Raw genomic sequence first — 18,036 nt, forward strand, 5'->3', positions numbered from 1 at the left:
TATCTCTATTTAATTGAAATGTGAAGGGTGAGAGCAAAAAAACAAAAATAGAAAAGAAAGTGAGTATATGATCGGCCGGAATGGCAATGGGAAAAAGGAGGAACGTGTTATGGAGATAATGAAAGTTGAGGACAAATTGTTGGGTGATAGGAAGATGACATGGTGAAATGATGAAGAGCTTGGATAAACAAAGTATTGTGGGGTGAGAATAGCAGATGATGACGATGATGAGGAGATTGGATGAGGAGGGAGAGGGTAATGGGAGGAGCAAATGAGGGAGTAAGATTATGATAATTAGGGTGATTTATAGAAAAAGTGGAGATGACAAGGATGGGAAGAGCAAGAGAGAGGAGAACTGACCAAAGGAAGAAGGTCATAGGAAGAGCATCAGGAAATAGATGGATATGGGAAGCATAGGTGAGGAGAAACATGGTGGAAAAAGAATGATAGTGAAGGAACTAGGGAGAGTGGTTGGGAAAGCAATATCGGAAAAAAATGCATAACATTAAAAGCTAATGAGGAGAGAAGTAATTAGAAGACAAGTGGAGAGGAAGATGGTGATGAAAGAAAAGACCAATGGGAAGGGGAGGATAGAAGAGGAATGTGAAAATGAAAAATCACGAGGATGGGAAGAGAAAGTGAGGAAGACAAAGGTGAATGATGACTGAGTGAGGAAAGGGGTAGAGGAGGGAAGAAAAACTAAGGAAGAGCACGATAAAGGAAAGAATGAGATTGGAAGAGGAGGGGGATGGATAGAGTGAGATAGGAAGAGGAGGGGGATGGAAAGAGTGAGATTGGAAGAGGAGGGGGATGGAAAGAGTGAGATTGGAAGAGGAGGGGGATGGAAATAATGAGATTGGAAGAGGAGGGGGATGGAAAGAGTGAGATTGGAAGAGGAGGGGGATGGAAAGAGTGAGATTGGAAGAGGAGGGGGATGGAAAGAGTGAGATTGGAAGAGGAGGGGGATGGAAAGAGTGACATTGGAAGAGGAGGGGGATGGAAAGAGTGAGATAGGAAGAGGAAGGGGATGGATAGAGTGAGATAGGAAGAGGAGGGGGATGGAAAGAGTGAGATTGGAAGAGGAGGGGATGGAAAGAATGAGATTGGAAGAGGAGGGGGATTGAAAGAGTGACATTGGAAGAGGAGGGGGATGGAAAGAGTGAGATTGGAAGAGGAGGGAGATGGAAAGAATGAAATTGGAAGAGGAGGGGGATGGAAAGAGTGAGATTGGAAGAGGAGGGGGATGGAAAGAGTGAGATTGGAAGAGGAGGGGGATGGAAAGAGGGAGATAGGAAGATGAGGGGGATGGAAATAATGAGATTGGAAGAGGAGGGGGGTGGAAAGAGTGAGATTGGAAGAGGAAGGGGATGGAAAGAGTGACATTGGAAGAGGAGGGGGATGGAAAGAGTGAGATTGAAAGAGGAGGGGGATTGAAATAGTGAGATTGGAAGAGGAGGGGGATGGAAAGAGTGAGATTGGAAGAGGAGGGGGTGGATAGAGTGAGATTGGAAGAGGAGGGGGATGGAAAGAGTGAGATTGGAAGAGGAGGGGGATGGAAAGAGTGAGATAGGAAGATGAGGGGGATGGAAATAATGAGATTGGAAGAGGAGGGGGATGGAAAGAGTGAGATTGGAAGAGGAAGGGGATGGAAAGAATGAGATTGGAAGAGAAGGAGGGGGGAAGAGTGAGATTGGAAGAGGAGGGGGATGGAAAGAGTGAGATTGGAAGAGGAGGGGGATGGAAAGAGTGAGATCGGAAGAGGAGGGGGATGGAAATAATGAGATTGGAAGAGGAGGGGGATGGAAAGAGTGAGATTGGAAGAGGAGGGGGATGGAAAGAGTGAGATTGGAAGAGGAGGGGGATGGAAAGAATGAGATTGGAAGAGGAGGGGGATGGAAAGAATGAGATTGGAAGAGGAGGGGGATGGAAAGAGTGAGATTGGAAGAGGAGGAGGATGGAAATAATGAGATTGGAAGAGGAGGGGGATGGAAAGAGTGAGATTGGAAGAGGAGGGGGATGGAAAGAGTGAGATTGAAAGAGGAGGGGGATGGAAAGAGTGAGATTGGAAGAGGAGGGGGATGGAAAGAATGAGATTGGAAGAGGAGGGGGATGGAAAGAGTGAGATTGGAAGAGGAGGGGGATTGAAATAGTGAGATTGGAAGAGGAAGGGGGATGGAAAGAATGAGATTGGAAGAGAAGGGGGTGGAAAGAGTGAGATTGGAAGAGGAGGGGGATGGAAAGAATGAGATTGGAAGAGGAGGGGGATGGAAAGAATGAGATTGGAAGAGGAGGGGGATAGAAAGAATGAGATTGGAAGAGGAGGGGGATGGAAAGAGTGAGATTGAAAGAGGAGGGGGATGGAAAGAGTGAGATTGGAAGAGGAGGGGGATGGAAAGAATGAGATTGGAAGAGGATGGGGATGGATAGAGTGAGATAGGAAGATGAGGGGGATTTAAATAATGAGATTGGAAGAGGAGGGGGATGGAAAGAGTGAGATTGGAAGAGAAGGGGGGTGGAAAGAGTGAGATTGGAAGAGGAGGGGGATGGAAAGAATGAGATTGGAAGAGGAGGGGGATGGAAAGAATGAGATTGGAAGAGGAGGGGGATAGAAAGAATGAGATTGGAAGAGGAGGGGGATGGAAAGAGTGAGATTGAAAGAGGAGGGGGATGGAAAGAGTGAGATTGGAAGAGGAGGGGGATGGAAAGAATGAGATTGGAAGAGGAGGGGGATGGAAAGAGTGAGATAGGAAGATGAGGGGGATTGAAATAATGAGATTGGAAGAGGAGGGGGATGGAAAGAGTGAGATTGGAAGAGGAGGGGGATTGAAATAGTGAGATTGGAAGAGGAAGGGGGATGGAAAGAATGAGATTGGAAGAGAAGGGGGTGGAAAGAGTGAGATTGGAAGAGGAGGGGGATGGAAAGAATGAGATTGGAAGAGGAGGGGGATGGAAAGAATGAGATTGGAAGAGGAGGGGGATAGAAAGAATGAGATTGGAAGAGGAGGGGGATGGAAAGAATGAGATTGGAAGAGAAGGGGGTGGAAAGAGTGAGATTGGAAAAGGAGGGGGATGGAAAGAATGAGATTGGAAGAGGAGGGGGATAGAAATAATGAGATTGGAAGAGGAGGGGGATGGAAAGAATGAGATTGGAAGAGAAGGGGGATGTGATAGTGAGATTGGAAGAGGAGGGGGATGTAAGATTGAAGAAGAAAAAGTGAGGAGGGTGGTGGGAAGAATAAGGAGGGGCAAGACAATAGCGAACAAAGGGATGGTGAAGGGAAGTATGAGTGAGGAAGAGGAGTGATGGGATGGACAGCTCATGATGAATACTACGATTAGAAGCAATGAGGCACCTTCTCAGTGCTCAGCCCGGTGTACAGCAAGTGTCGCCCACAGAGAGAATGAATGTCTGGTTCATGTAGAAGAGGGGATTAGAAGTGTGTGTGTGTGTGTATGTATATATATATATGCTTTTTGTATACGTATATATATATATATATAAATATAAAAATATATAAAATTTATGCATATTTCAGGTATTGATAATTCAGTTCACACAGTGAATATCGTAACAGAGGGCAACTCACGGTGAGTTTACGTTGGAAACGGACGAGCTCCGAGATATTGCACCTTGAGTTTGCTTTACAAAACTGCACATGCAAGAAAAAGAAGTGAAAAACAAAATATATCAAACTATAAGAGACATGTGGGTGAAGGAAAGAAATCAACGCTTTAGCCCACAACAGGCAACCGAACATGACAATATCCCAAATTGTATTTCATCATTGAAAGAACCTGGAATAAAGCTTTGATTCTTCCCACCGTGTCAGAAAAGGGGTGGGGAGGACAGACAACTAAATGAGTAGGAAGATCCGAAGGAAAGGTGAAACGGGGAGGGGGTGGATTACTGCAAGACAAATGGAAGGAGGAAAGCGGTTACATATAGGAGTATATAGGAGGAAGGGAAAGTGAGAATGACAAAAATAAGAAATGGAGCCGGGGATGGTACGAAGAAGAGGTAACGAAAGTAAACGTTCAAAAAGGATGAGGGGTATTATCGAAAAAGAGGAAGACGTGAGGCATTCATTGGGAGTGGGTGTGGGAATATCAGTAGGGGAAACACATATAATTGAGACTTGTCTTATTTACAAGTTTCTTAAATACAACAAATTAGAAGGAATGGAGGAAGGGGAATATTGGGAATCAACGATGGAGGAAGAGGCTTTACTATGAATACATTGTCATGCCTGTAATGCAGAAAACATTCTGGATTAATGCAATCACTATCTATCATATTGGTTCTTATACCATGACTTGGAACCTAGAATGCCCAGCAATTTTAGTGGGTCTCCAATGACTGGTAAAGGCATAATATATTCATCAGGCAAGGAGCAACAAAGCATATTAAATTGTTCACTGTAGCAGCATGGCCTTATACAATGCAACGGGGAGCCCTAAAATAACGGCAAGGGTCTAAAACATAAATCATATTTTTCTAAACTCGTTTTAGGGATAAAACAAATTTTAGAATTAAAGAATGGGTCTCTAGGCTAATTTCATAAGACTTCCTGATACTTCTTTTCAGGTACATTAATCTTTGGTACGATCTGATTTTCTGTTGTTATCAAATTCATCGGACATATTAGGGGCAGCACTTTTCCTGTAGGTTTTAAGCATACAATATGCTAGTTTGATGCACTAAACTGTGTCACGTAACCTCAGGGTAGGCTTCTCTATAACTATAAAGAGTTTAACTAAAAATATGGTAAATGCAAAGTAAGCAATTTGTATACCTAAAAACGAATAAGGCAAATTATGTTAAAGGAACAAATCTGCAACATTGGAATTAAGTTGGAATTAAGTTGTTATGGTGTGTGGAGGTCTCCAGGCAATGGATTACCTTTAAGGCGTTAAACCACTAACAAGCAGCTTAACCCCAAAGTGTTGAATGCAGCGGCCAATCGCTCTGTCCATGAATATCCACCGCATGTCTAAACATCACTACTTTGACTTTTGGCTCTATGTAAAGATTGCTACGCTAATTTGCAGCTTATGTGAGCTCCCCTCCCCTGACCCCCCAAAAATAAATTGTTTTGTACTGTTTTAAATTTGTATTTTAATTTATTTGGGTTGTTACTGTTTACATTGAAAGTTATGGAGAGATTTAACAGGTGTATGTAAAGGTTACATCCATCTGCTCTACAACAGGTGCCCGCCATCTGTTTGCCTAAAGTGATCAACTCTCTACTTCGATGTCTGATTAGCAACAGAAGCTCTTGCTTGTTATATGCTGAACACTGGCTTTAGCTGGCCAAGTAATTGGGGTCAAATTTTTAAAAATAAATGGCAAAAAAAATAATTTTTTTCCTGTAACACACAAAATATGGTGCCAACGCCATCTTAAGGTTGTGGAAATCAGAGTTGAATGGTAAATGTGAGCTGTACCTTGCTCAAGGGCAGTTGTCATCACATTTCCACTATGCACTTTTATTTATCTGACTCAGTAGCCTTGTTAGGACAGACTATACTGTTATCTGACCGAATGCTGCTCAATCCAACTTGCATGCTTTTGCAGGTTCACACAGAAGAAGGCAAGCTGGGTTGAGCAGCAGTAGATCAGATAACAGTAGAGTCTGGCCTAACATCGTTGCTCAGCCAGATAAAAAGTTAAATATTCTCGAAGAAAATAAAATTAAAATGAGTATACATCATTAAAAAATACATCATTTTCATTACATTTAAGAAAAGTTTGAAAAACAAACAGTGAAAATTTGATGACAGTTGTCCTTTTACTCTGTCCTCAATGGTAGAGTGAATGGAGCGTAGGACATTTGTCTGCTAAAGTCGCTCATTGGTGGCCGGTATGTCTTATGATGGTTGATGTGGTACAACTCTGACACTCTTAAAAGTTGGGTGCTGCACATTTGTAACTATCTTTGAAGAACCTACAGGGTAATATACCTGACATACACCTGAAGCTCCTTTAATTGTGTGAAGCTAAGTTGATTACTAATCGATCATTCAGGAATCTCCTGACTGAGATCAGGAAAAATGCATCATTAAAAAGTGATATGGTATATGATGGGTATTGATGGATTGGTTTACAGGGTAAGTAATCATCAGGGTGGATGGGTGGGTGACAGGATCATACAATGGGTATTCAGGAATAGGTAACTGATCTTGTTTAAAATCAGGGCTTAGAATGTGAAGCCAACTCTCCTGCTGGTTAACCCTTTGAGTGATTTGGGAGTGTTAATGGTGCAGAACAAATATCACCACTCAAAGGGTTAAGGGACCGCAGGTTTAGAGAGGACAGCTTTGTGGGTGACCCCAAGAGTGAGGTTCCTTACGCTGTAATTGAGAGGTTCGCTGCAGACATCGGGCTCACTTCGGCAACCTCTTTGGCTTTTTGTAATGCCAGCTTCTGATTTGTTGCTTCTTCCATTTCTTCTTCATCCTGAGAAAGGGAAAACTTTTTAGGTACCAGAAAAATAAAAACATGCTTGTATTGGAAGAACCCTCAAGGCGCCAAAAATTAAGATAGAACACCTAATTTGCCTAAAATGAGGCCTTTACATGGATTCAGTGGCTCAGTCATCCCATGTCACCAGATTAACTCTTACACCTTAACTTTCCTGCTGGTTCACAATAATTGATCCCATCCGACATGTCCCCACGGCTATGTCTATGCAGAAATATTCTGTTGACATATCACCCATGGTTCTAGTTCCACAGGTGATGGCTAAGGGACACCCTTAGATAAACGATCTAGAAAATGATTGCTGCTGGTTCCAGAATACTTTAGTAATATTGATCCAAAGAGTGATCTGGCTGAGCTATTCAAAAAAAAAAAATAACAAAAGAATCTAAATAAAAGTCCTAATTCCAGATTAGATCTAATTTGCTAACTCTTTACTAAACAAAGGACTGTGGAGGAATGAAAGCCAAACTAACAGATATAAAGGCCAAAAATAAAAAAATAATGAAAGTCATATCCTTTACTTTGTTAGAAGGAGTGAAGTTATAAACCCCATTAATTTCACACTTTAAAATAAATTCAGTGTGGGGAAAAGAGCATTTTACATTAAGTAATCTGCCATTAAGGCACATTTTAAATGCACTAGGGATAAAAGACACCAATTAGTGATATTTCTTTTGAACTCTTATTGAAATATCTTGTAAAAATATACATAATTGGGGTATAAAATCACAGAAATTGAAACCCTTGAGATAAAAAGAAACTGTACAATTTTATTGCAAAGTATCCATGGGCCTCAGAAGAGGACACTCCAAATATTGAGCCGTTCTAGGGCTTAGATGAAAAATGTTATATCTTCCGTTACTTAAAGAACGCAGTAAGGGGGTACGAAAAAAAGAAAAATGTGTCACCTCTCTCCCCACTTGGGGAAGATAGGGTGATTGGGAGTGCTGTGGTCCTACGGTAGGCTCTCCTTTAACCTCTTTATTCACGAAACTCCAGATCTAACAAACTAAAAACTACAATTCAATCAAAAATTCTTGTTAGTATACATCTTATGAGACCCCACAGGTAACTCTTGGGCAGATTAATTTATTTGGGTTGTCGTAGATGAACAGGATTTTTTTTTTAAATTCGTCCTCGCTTTATCGTATTTGTCCACAAGTCTATTGCAAACCGAAAGACAGAATAGAGGCTAAAATAATCAGGCTGTAAATAGAGCGGAATTAAAGAGTTTTTTTTCCAAATAACTATTGCTATTTAGATTAGATTGCTTCAGTTCGGAGTTTAGAGAATAACCTCGACAAGATAAAATTATTTGATTTACTATCGTCTTTATAAGACACAGACAACGTGATTTTATGACTTCAGGGTGAGATCCATATAAAAATAAAACCATTGCTAGCGTTAAAATATTTAGCACATGTCAGGCTTTTAAATGTTTAATGGGAAGAATTATCCTGAGAATGAATCAATCATAACCAATTTAACATCCTATTTACATCTGAACACAGCTTCGGTGATGTAGTGTCCCATAATGTTATACATTGCAGTCTGTGGCTGTAAATTTATGTAGGGTTTTTGGATGTCTCTACTCATTTTAATACAGTATATTTGAAAAACGATTGATTTGGCCCGATTCAGGAAGTGCACCAATCTACAGCTAAATTAGAGAAAGACACATGTAATATGGGTTCTCAGACTCTGACAGCTTCAAAAATGTATGAGCCTTAAAAAAAAAAAAACATTTTCACTTTTCACTTGTATTCTCATAAATAAATTCTTATAAGACAAATTACTTCCAGGAGTCGGTAATTAGGGTCTGGTTTTCCTCGTCATGCATAGATTTTATACAGACAAAAAGCAACACAAAAATATATTGGGGGGAGGGGGGGGGATATATATTTTAGCATAGTATATTAAAATCCCATCATGCACTTGAACTAGACTACTTTTTTCCTAATTCCAGGCTACAAAAAACTGGTGCAAATATGAAAAAGGCGAGGAGCCACTAATGGAATGTGTGCCTGCTGGTTTCCATGGTGACTGCAGCACTATATAGTACTTTGCACCATTTTTCAGAACACTGTACGTGTTAAATTGTCCCCCATACTGGTAAAGATTTGCACACAATGGTTTGTATTGTCCCCGAATATATTTGTATAATGCTTTCATATCTCCTCTGAAGCGTCATTTTTTTGAAAACTGTATCAAATCAAATTCGGATCACATCAAATTCAAATCAAAGTCCTTTAAATCCACGCCCGCATAATTCAATTATAAATCAAGAATTTACTTAATGAATAAGAGTCCGCAGGTAAATCCAAGATGGATCGATTTGTGCGACTGTGTATTGAAAGGTATTTGATTCAGACAAACCACTTCAAAAGTCCAACAATGATACAGGGATAAAAAATCTGGGTATTTTTTATTGTATTTTCTAATACTTGTACCACATATCTGGAAAATATCTGGCAAGGTAATCCACGTAAGAGTGAATTGCCAGGAAAAAAAAATAATTCAAAACGAATTTCAACGTTTAGACTAAAATATCCCACGAGAAAGCACATCTGACTTAAAGAATATTCTGTTTTAGCTAGTTTTGCCTAAGTATAAAAATGTTCTTAGAATTCCCAACAGTCCGTACTTTAATAAAATCATCCTAACAGAGCGAGACCTTCAGACATCCTTAAAAAAAATTTTATTGGGAGATGTACAACCCTGCCCCACGCGCAGCTTCTCCTGTCAGAATGAAAAGTATCACATGAATACATTTGTATATATATATAAATAAAACAGGATGTTCTAATCCGCACAGTGCGCATTGATCTTGGGTAACGATTCTCTAAGCTGTAAGATAATTATAATGTATTCATTGGGGTATGGGAGCTCAGTGGACGAAAAGGGGATGGCACAATATTCAGATCCTTAAAGGAACTCTGCCAGGCATAATACAGTAAGGGCTTATTCACTAAATAGTGATCTGCGGAGATCCGATAAGGGGGGGTGATTCGTTTAGGGCGGATTAGTCAAATTGGAAAATATTTCAAGTTAGTAAATTTTATCCTAAAATAAGCAATCACCTCGTCAATTCTCGTTTAGTTAGTCGTGTTTTAAAAAAAAGTATGATTAATTCTCACCCATCGTCCTCTGTGTTATATCCCAGAATTCTTTTCTTCAGACAGGTCAGAGTTATTCACCTAACTCCGAATTGTAACAAATCAAATCTAGATCGCAACATTCAGGCTAAACTTGCTGATATAGAATAATTCTCCAGATCAGCTGTAGTCACAAGTTGACTGTTTTAGCCTCAACTTTGCCATTTGGATCTCAGTATACTACAGTTTAGGTTTTAGTGATTAAATCCATATATCTTCAGATCTAAAGTTTTTGCACCCAATTCTCTTCTTTTATGCATTACCCAATCCCTTTCATAACTGGCACATGGATTTACACAATCAAATCTCCCCGATACCAGTTTTGGGGTCACTAGACATCATGGGTCTAAATCTAAATAATCAGATCCCCGTTGTTTAGCAACCCCATAATGTGGCTCACCCATCGATCTACTCTATCTCAGATATCGTGTTAGCAGATTGTGAATCTCCTTAACTGTGAGTTGTCTTAGAAAGTAATATTTGCTAAATCAGTTTATTAGAATGAATGTATCAATGTATTGATGTAACCCATTCCTTGCGGTGTCCAGATTTACGTACCTTGGTTAGCTCCTGTGCATTTGCCAGATTATCAACAGCGATGGCTAAAAATACATTCAGAAGGGTATCTAGTTATACGCCAGCTGAGGATCAAAGCTCTACCATCCAGAGGGGCATTTCCTATAAACATCGACTATGGCGTGAATGACATAGAAATAAAAAAAAGTAGGACTATGGAAATTGTGCACATGGTCAATTATTTGAAAAATACCTTTTTAATAGGGAACTTTATTTTTTAACCTCTTAAAAATTGATGATATGGAAGGACTATTGTAATAACAAAGAATTTTTCTAACCCTGGTACGGAATGTTAATATACACATTATGAACCAACGAAGAGAGCCGAGTTTTGTTTCGTTCAGCTCTTTACAGGCAAACAACATTCTCCAACAGAATGTCCGCTATTACAGGCAAAGGATACAGTTCCCAAATAATGTGAGGATGATGAAGTAAATGCAGGAGTACATTCCTCTACTGACGCCCCCTTGTGACTCAATGGCAAAGTACATTACGTTATTCCAGTCCTCGCCGGTCAAGATCTACGACACAAAACACAACAGAAGGTGACACACAGCAAGGAAATAAGACAGGAACAGAAAACGAAGACAGACAACCCCCCGTAATAAACTGTGAATATGAGAAAACACTATCACCATGCAGGATTAACCTCGTCACTGGCGAGATATCTTTGAGGACAGAATGTATATCATTCACTAAAACCAATGCAGAACATACCTAGAATATAATTTGAATAATTTATAATTCCAGTTGTATCTTAACATGTGTGGGGTGACATGGGTGGATTCTAAATATCAGCTGTTATAGAATATCACTTTACTATATACAATTTAGAGAGAAAAATGATCATGTACACAGCCTCCTCCTCTTAAGGGAATCTGCTGGTATTTTGGGAACCCAGATTACCAAAAATGCCAGTAAGATATGAATATAAGATTACATACAGTACATACTGTGAAGAAAATAGCCTGCTATTTTGGACTTTTTATTGCCATTCGGACTTTTTATGTTTTATTGGTTCGGTAGCTGTAACTACCGAACACCGACCACTCCCCGGCTCATTACCTTCAAAAGAAACCGTCGATTGAGTGCTCTCCCTGTGTGGCCGCCGTTCGTATAACCGAATGCCACGTGCAAGAGAAAACAGCGACCATCTTGTTCGCACATAAGGAGGCAGCGGGACTTGGTCGTCGAGTGTCTGGAACTAAAATCAGACACTCGACTTCCCGAACACCGGTCAAAGTATCCGAACGCCTGCTTCCTTTTCCCGAACAGCCAGGAGAGCGCTGTTCGGTAGTTTGGTTCCCACGAACCAGGGGAACAATCGCTACTATGAGACAGGGGGTTCCGTTAATGCATTTATTCGGTTTTATGACTTTTCAAAATAGACTGACCGCACAGCCTAAACTCATGGAACTCTTTCTGGGCAGGAGCCTTGTGTGCGCTCGGTACAAATGGGACTTTCATAAACTTCAAAAACCCCTGAACTTATCTGGGTGATTTTTTGATATGTTGGTCACCCAGATCAGGGCTATCAGGGGATAGGACATTTATGGGAATGCCATGTGTTTTAGGGTACTTTTTGGGAAAGATATGTTTTTTCTGCCTGGAGATAATCGAGTTACTAAGTTATTTGACTCCGTTATCTCGCAGGCAGAGAGGAGGGGATTGTCTGTTTGTACTGGGAGTGTCACACTTTGTCACTGTAATATTATTGGCTGAAACCTTTGTGTCCCTGTCCCCCACAAGGTCCATGTGGGAGGTCCCCTTACATGAGGACTTGCATGAAAGCCAGTGTGGCACCATTAAAGTTAATTCCTGTTGTACCCTTCATGAAGTCTAGGCTCATGTTTGGGTAACTATCTACTTGCTGGGGAGAAACTACTTGGAAGCTGCATTCGTCTGAAACTATTCGTATCTACACCCGAACTGCAGCTATAATCACTAAGGTTCAGCAGTTCGGGAGGAATAGGCAAACAGGGTATCTACTATACCAGTTTTTGTAACACATACGGTTACATGATTGAAAATATGTAGTTGTATTTCAGCCAGCAATAATGCTCTATAATATTCCATAAACTGTCCCTCTTTCTTCCTGATAATTAGTAACACTTTATTATGTGAGTTATATAGGCTCCTGTACATCATAGTCTCTCTGCTTCATGCAGAGGAACGTATTAGCAGCCTATCTGTGGGCACCAGATGGAGAGATGAAGTAAGAATGGTTCGTATTTTTAGATTTTGTTTTTTGTTGAAAATCAGAGCAAAATGATATTACCCCTATGTAAACGCAGGGTTGAGCAGGAAGGTGTTGACATACATCCTTCGATATAAGAAAGACACAAAGACCTGCCAACTTTACGTTACGAGACAAAGAATCGTTATTAAACTCACCTGAAAGACTGTAAGGATAGCTGTTGGGAAGGTGTCAAAGTTGGTATTCCGCGTTTCTTCCTCAAAGTAAAACCTGCAAATTGGAATTAAAATAACATCTTTGTTGGAGATCACAACAAAGTTCAGTCATCTGTTAAAATGTAACGGTTTTTAGAAATCAGATGAAATTTGTTTTGACAGAGCGGTTTATTTAACTCTGCGGAGTTTCAGATAAATTACGCCCATCTCTCTACATCTTACACCCCCTCTTACTTACAAACCCATCGCACTTTCAGGACTGGATTTACATCTCCGGAGTCTGTAGGTGCAGAGTTCTAAGACTCCCAAACCTCCCTCCCCCAAAAATCCAGGTCTATGTGTTCTGCTCTGTGACTTGAAGGATGCAGGAGAGCATTAGAAAGTACACATTTCCCTCCACAAATTAAAAAGAAATGCAATTTCCTTGTACCAACATAAAAACACGCATTACATCGATAAACTGTGTTTTAGTTACAGGTGTTACATGTTTACTCTGTAAGCCCATCATCAGACTGTATCGGTTAGACATACATGCCATTTATACAGCAATAACAAACAGGACAACAAATGCAATGCCACTTACTGTCCTCCAAACAGCTGCATCCCGAGCAGGGCGAAGACCACAATAAACAGGAAAAGTAGGAACAACAGACTGACGATGGATTTCATGGAGTTTAGCAGAGACACAACCAGGTTCCGCAAGGAATTCCAATACCTGCAAGGATTGGGGCTCAGTATGACCAACAAGATCTTATACTTTAAAAAACAAAGGCCTACATTAGTAATGATGAACCCTAAGCACCCCATGAGTGCAGACCCATAAACTTTGAACAATACGTTTGATCATCGTGGAATATCTAGTCTTTGACATCGACACCCAGTATACCAGAGTCTTGAGTTACCTAGAGTTACCAAAACAGAATATAAAAGAATAGATCTCTCAGGACGTTGGAGGAAATATTTCGATACACTGTGTCAATGAGTGATCTGTCGCACGGCTTCGGGGCAATGTGTGGAGATACTGTGTATTGCTAGGACCTTCCATGCATTTGGGACTGGGTGCTATCATTCTGATAACTTTATTCTGATGGGATATATGGGAGGGCCACAAATGGGGAGGAGGGATCCAGTAAAATGGTGGCAGGGTTAAGCAGAAAGAGGTGGACAGTTAGGAATCACTCGGCAAACATGGAGAATGCATATTAAATCCTGGAATACGGTAAAAAAAAAAACTGTCACTATTCTTTGTAAGCTACACAACTTTCATCGTCTTACTTGGTCACTTTAAAAATACGGAGCAATCGCAGAGCTCTGAGGACGCTGATCCCAAAGGATGTGCCTGGCTTCACGGCCGCCCATATTACTTCGAAAATACTCCCAACAATCACCTGCAACAGAAAGGAAGTACAGAGTATTACTCTGGGAACACAGAAACCAATACAGGACATGGGGCATTCCCGAAACAGTGAATTGTTAGGAACTGAAAAGTAAATTTTAGAAATTCTCTAATTTGACTATAGTCAACGGCTCGCAAATTTAGCCTAATAGATCTTAAATATGTATGGGATCTACTGTGGGTCTCTCATGGTTATTTACTGAAGGTTAGAACTGTCAGGAATTCAAAGTGGATTTTAAATTCAAGACCAGTTGAACAGGAAGCATTGTTGACTTGGAAAATTATTCCAATTCAGCAATTCTGGATTTAAATGTAAAATTCACTTTGAAGTCACTCTGAATTCCAGACAAATCTCACCTTAGTGAATAGCCCTGTCCATGCATCCAATACAAGAATCTCACTGATTATCCAGATCCTGCCTTGGCTGCAAGCAAATCTATGATCAGGATTGACTGAACGATCTCAGCCGCATCCTGGTTCCTGCAGATATCACTGCAAAAGTTGCAGAAGATCGTGTGGATTTGAAGCCATTAAAGATACATTTAGAGGTGAGTGTGTTTTTCTATTTTTTATTTATTTCACTCCATTTATCAGAGCATTATATTTATGTAACAATGGGTAATATAATCCCCGTAGAGTTCATTTGAATCAACATTCATCAAAGATAGAGAACGGTGCATTACACAGCAAAAAAAGCAGAAAACACAAACATTGAACAAAGGGATGAGAAATCTTTTCCCTATCTATAAAAAAATGTACCTATGTAGTAGATATAATACTTTGTATTTTAGATCTTACTGTTTCCATGGCAGCAGGATCCCTCAATAACTCACCCCGAAATCAAAGCAGTTGAAGGATGAATGGAAGTAATTTCGAGGACCCAAGCCGTACATCTTTAGAGACATTTCAGTTAGGAAAAGTCCCAGGAACACAAACTCTGCAAAATCTGTAAGGAAAAGTAACCATTCAGTGATGGTGATGGAGGTAGAATCACTAAGTTAAACTATAGTTGTTATGGTAACTATAGTGTCCCTTTAAGTGCTTTGGATCAAAGAGTTGAGTCCACATTAATAACCTAAATAAACCAGGTACCATAAATTGGTCATGAAGTTGGAGGGGGCTGGCTTTGATGGAAACAAAGAGATAGACTCAGATATATAACTGAACGCCAAACCAGAGAAAATTGAATTCTTCTTGGACTTTACTTGCTCAACATCAGACTGGACTTCACCAGGAAGATTCTTAGTGATATTTGCTGTGTTTTGTTTAAGTCTCGCTTTATTTTATTTTTTGTTGTTTTTTTACATTTGTTTGATTTTGTTTTTGTACAATTTTTTTGGTTACGGTGTAACTTTTTTGCCTTTTGTTATTACAATATTAATACTCTATACTCTGTCTTTGGTCGCTAGTATCTGGATTCCCAAACCTATTTAATAGAAGATTTCAGAATATAGATGTTTTGCTAAATTGTGTTTTGGGTTTTTATAATCCTGATTTTTGGTGGGTAATGAAAGGTGTTTATAAATGACCTTGCTGGAGGCAGCTTTGGCTAGTAGGGTTTGGTGAGGGTGGTGTTAAGCTAGGTTTTATCATTATTTCTGGTCTAGTGCTGGCAAATAGTGATTTTTCATCTTTTCATTCCCAGAACCAAGCTATGAGCACACTTTATATTTGCATTGTTCTCTCTGTCTATCTGTCTGTCTGTCTTCTCTTATAAATACACAGTGTTCTTGAGAGGTTCCATAAGAGGCGGGTAATGCGCAGGATTAACATGTCACAGTTTTTATGCTGTAACAATATGTTGATATTTTATATTCTGACATATCTAGGTTGAACAAGAGACATGTTAAAATAAGCGCCTTGTTATTGCAGCTTGTGTAACCAACAGCCTGCGAGGCAGAGGGCCTTGTGGGAGACAAATATACACAGGGGAACTATTGGTGATACGCCCCACTGCTCGTTAGAAGATGTAGTAATATCAGGAAGTATTACTTTACTGAGAGGGTAGTGGATGCATGGAATAGCCTTCCAGCTGAAGTGGTAGAGGTTAACACAGTAAAGGAGTTTAAGCATGCGTGGGATAGGCATAAGGCTATGCTAACTATAAGATAAGGCCAGGGACTAATGAAAGTATTTATAAAATTGGGCAGACTAGATGGGCCGAATTGTTCTTATCTGCCGTCACATTCTATGTTTCTATGTAGTGAACTCAATACTAGACCTAGCAGCAATGAGGTATATATAGGATTGAAAAGGAAAGATTTGTCTGGGGTCTAAGCAAGGAAGGTACAAATGTGATCTTTTTGAATTCCACTTTAAGAGCACAGTATGTCGATGGCTTATTGAGCACCTCACTCATCTGTCATGGGACAGAGGGATCCTTTTCAATATATGACTTGACTCTACAACGGAATAGCGGGAAGGGAGGTAAATATCAAGGAACAAGAGATAATTAAGAAAATTGAACTTAAGATGGGGCGGTTGAAGTAGATGGCATCGAGACCTAGAATGTAAAGGGACAGGGAGAATGATGTTTGAGTCTGTTTAGAAAGTCTCCCAAGATTGGCTTCACAAAGCAACCTAAGAAAAAGTACCTATGAATTTAGCAGCCTTGTTCACCTTAAACGTTGGACTCTTGGTGGCCTTACTGGACGTCTTAGATGATAATTTATAGATTAGCTATGAAAACCCATCACCAGATAAACTCAATAAATGCTATCTACTTAAGCCAATATATATGAGAACACAAATAAAATAAAGTAAATGAATGGTGAATGTTTTTAAATGTAACAACCCATTTGTAGATACTTACACAGGGCTCTGGTGAGCCAAGGAGGCTGGCTGTAGTGCACCATAGCAACACAAAGTGTGTTCAGTGCGACCACACAAAGGACGAACCAATAAAAACTCTGAGCTTTCACCATACGACGGATGAAAAACCTAAACATTTTCTCTTTGCGGCGGAGGTAGGACGATCCTTCATTCTTTCCACTCTTCAGACTTGATCTGGCAAAGGGTGAACCTACAGGGGTGAAAGAGTTTGTTGGGCAAACTTGAAAAGACTACATGGGTGGGGACAGTCCTACAAAGTTGAGAGGACATTCTCAGATGTTATATACATTTGTAGCTAATTGTAGAAATGCCACCACTACCGACCACACATGTACAATACAAGTTAATTTGCTCATCTCATTCTTTCTGTCCTCCGTTTTATTATTTTAATTCTTAGTATTATTATAATTTATAAAGAGACACAACAAATGATGCAGCACTGTCCATGGGAACAAATGGTATAAGTAAAAATACAAAGGTACAATACAGCTACGAGACGATAAAAACATTTGACAAACAAATACAGGAGGAGTTAAATTTAGGTAGGGGTACTTAGACATCATGGTCGATAAGTCCTACTCTTTTAAGAACACTTTGTTAGCACCTCAGTAGACAATCCTGAGCACTATAAGGAGAAAGGATCAGTTACGTCTGGGAAGAAATAATTGCAATAATGGAAATATCTTTGCTTACAATATTAGCTGCAGGTGTGTAATATGCAATCAGACAGCCATTGGCTCCAATGATTTTTGATAATGCTTTTAACTAGAGAACTAATCGAAGGTGTTCTGTGATGTCCTCAGGACCAGAGGAGACACTATCAACCTTAATTATACATTGCTTGCCCAGATTCATTATTCATAAGTTTGTTCACTGAGGCAGAAACTTGTGTACTTATTGAGGTTACAACAACGAGGACGAAGAGAGAGGAATGTTGTGTTCCTCATGTTTTGGAAATGACTCATCTTATAGGGAGGCGAGTCTGACAGATTCTAAACCACATTCTGGGCCACATCCTTTACTAACCAAATCTGTATTTTTCTGGGAAGGAGACAATTAAATGCTATCTGATAGCAAATATGTTATTTTATGTCCAGCTGTGGTCATGGCTCTTGTGCAATATGTTGCTGTGGTTATATAGAACAATTGGGTATCACATCCCCGATGTTTTTTTGCTACGGAGC

At 39.9% G+C, this 18,036-nt stretch overlaps 1 protein-coding gene across 1 annotated transcript in view; it reads right to left on the bottom strand.

Moving 5' to 3' along the window:
* CACNA1B (calcium voltage-gated channel subunit alpha1 B) overlaps window positions 1-18,036 on the bottom strand; it is a 283,004-nt gene that overhangs the window by 88,610 nt on the left and 176,358 nt on the right. Inside the window, exons 11-19 of the mRNA XM_063432933.1 lie at window positions 16,833-17,042; window positions 14,854-14,966; window positions 13,900-14,012; window positions 13,208-13,339; window positions 12,607-12,679; window positions 10,616-10,733; window positions 10,195-10,262; window positions 6,351-6,457; window positions 3,588-3,650 (exon numbers count right to left, since the gene is read on the bottom strand). Of these exons, the coding sequence (XP_063289003.1) occupies window positions 3,588-3,650; window positions 6,351-6,457; window positions 10,195-10,262; window positions 10,616-10,733; window positions 12,607-12,679; window positions 13,208-13,339; window positions 13,900-14,012; window positions 14,854-14,966; window positions 16,833-17,042 (997 nt within the window). The remainder of the gene's footprint in view (window positions 1-3,587; window positions 3,651-6,350; window positions 6,458-10,194; window positions 10,263-10,615; window positions 10,734-12,606; window positions 12,680-13,207; window positions 13,340-13,899; window positions 14,013-14,853; window positions 14,967-16,832; window positions 17,043-18,036) is intronic.

Source organism: Pelobates fuscus, chromosome 9 (assembly GCF_036172605.1).
Source record: "Pelobates fuscus isolate aPelFus1 chromosome 9, aPelFus1.pri, whole genome shotgun sequence".
Taxonomy (NCBI): domain Eukaryota; kingdom Metazoa; phylum Chordata; class Amphibia; order Anura; family Pelobatidae; genus Pelobates; species Pelobates fuscus.